The sequence below is a fragment of the Octopus bimaculoides genome, chromosome 2 (genome assembly GCF_001194135.2).
Source record: "Octopus bimaculoides isolate UCB-OBI-ISO-001 chromosome 2, ASM119413v2, whole genome shotgun sequence".
NCBI classification, from domain to species: Eukaryota; Metazoa; Mollusca; class Cephalopoda; order Octopoda; family Octopodidae; genus Octopus; species Octopus bimaculoides.
The window spans coordinates 69,695,489-69,696,360 of NC_068982.1; the positions used below are offsets into that span (position 1 = coordinate 69,695,489).

The window sequence follows — 872 nt, forward strand, 5'->3', positions numbered from 1 at the left end:
ATATTTGATATTAATAAAAATGTTATTTCATCCTTTCGGTGTCGATAAATAAGCACCAGTTGAAATTTCTGGCCTTTTGCCAAAATTTGAAACTGATAATTTAAAAATTGTTTCTTTTTTTAAATTCAGTGTACAATTCTGATAAAATATTTCAAAAACTGAATCAGGAATTGATGACAATAAGTAGAAAAACAGCGTGGTAAGGAAAATGAAATGTTTCAATAGAGTATCGAAACAGGGTCACGAGTTTGGCTTATGAAAGTTCACTGTTTGGTCTTTAAAGCTGACCAGTATGTTTTGTAAATATTGGTTTTATGGTATTCCATAGCATAAAATTTTTCTGAATATATATTTCCATCAGTACAATTAGTGAAAGTAATTATATGTGATTGAGGATAAGTACCAGTTGCAGATACTAAATCCAGGATATATGTTGATACTAATTAACTCGTAACAAATTATGTCAACTTAGTCTTCTTCAAAATAATAATAACAAAAACAAAATTTTATCTCGGTTTCGAGCATGGAATTCCCTTTATGGAAGATTTTTTATTAAAAGAAAAACCCCAAATAAAGAGAACTTGTTTATCCTATATAAGGGTGAAGGGTCCAACGAAATGTATCATTCTGTTTGGATTTGTGTGTTTAGACGTTGTGCAGTCTTTACCAGATATATCTTGATTACAAAGATAACCGATAAACTTTTGACTGTAACAGAGACAATCCCACAGTACTGTTTAATTAAAAAATATCGTTCGAATATAAAAGACGAAATATGGGTAAATATAAGTAATTTTCCTTTCTTTCTTTCTTTCTTTCTTTCTCTCTCTCTCTCTCTCTCTCTCTCTCTCTCTCTCTCTCTCTCTCTCTCT

At 30.2% G+C, this 872-nt stretch overlaps 1 protein-coding gene across 1 annotated transcript in view; it reads left to right on the plus strand.

The window, feature by feature from the left end:
- LOC106869235 (uncharacterized) overlaps window positions 1-872 on the plus strand; it is a 36,046-nt gene that overhangs the window by 23,770 nt on the left and 11,404 nt on the right. Inside the window, exon 2 of the mRNA XM_014914885.2 lies at window positions 690-789. Coding sequence (XP_014770371.1) covers window positions 690-789 — 100 coding nt within the window. The remainder of the gene's footprint in view (window positions 1-689; window positions 790-872) is intronic.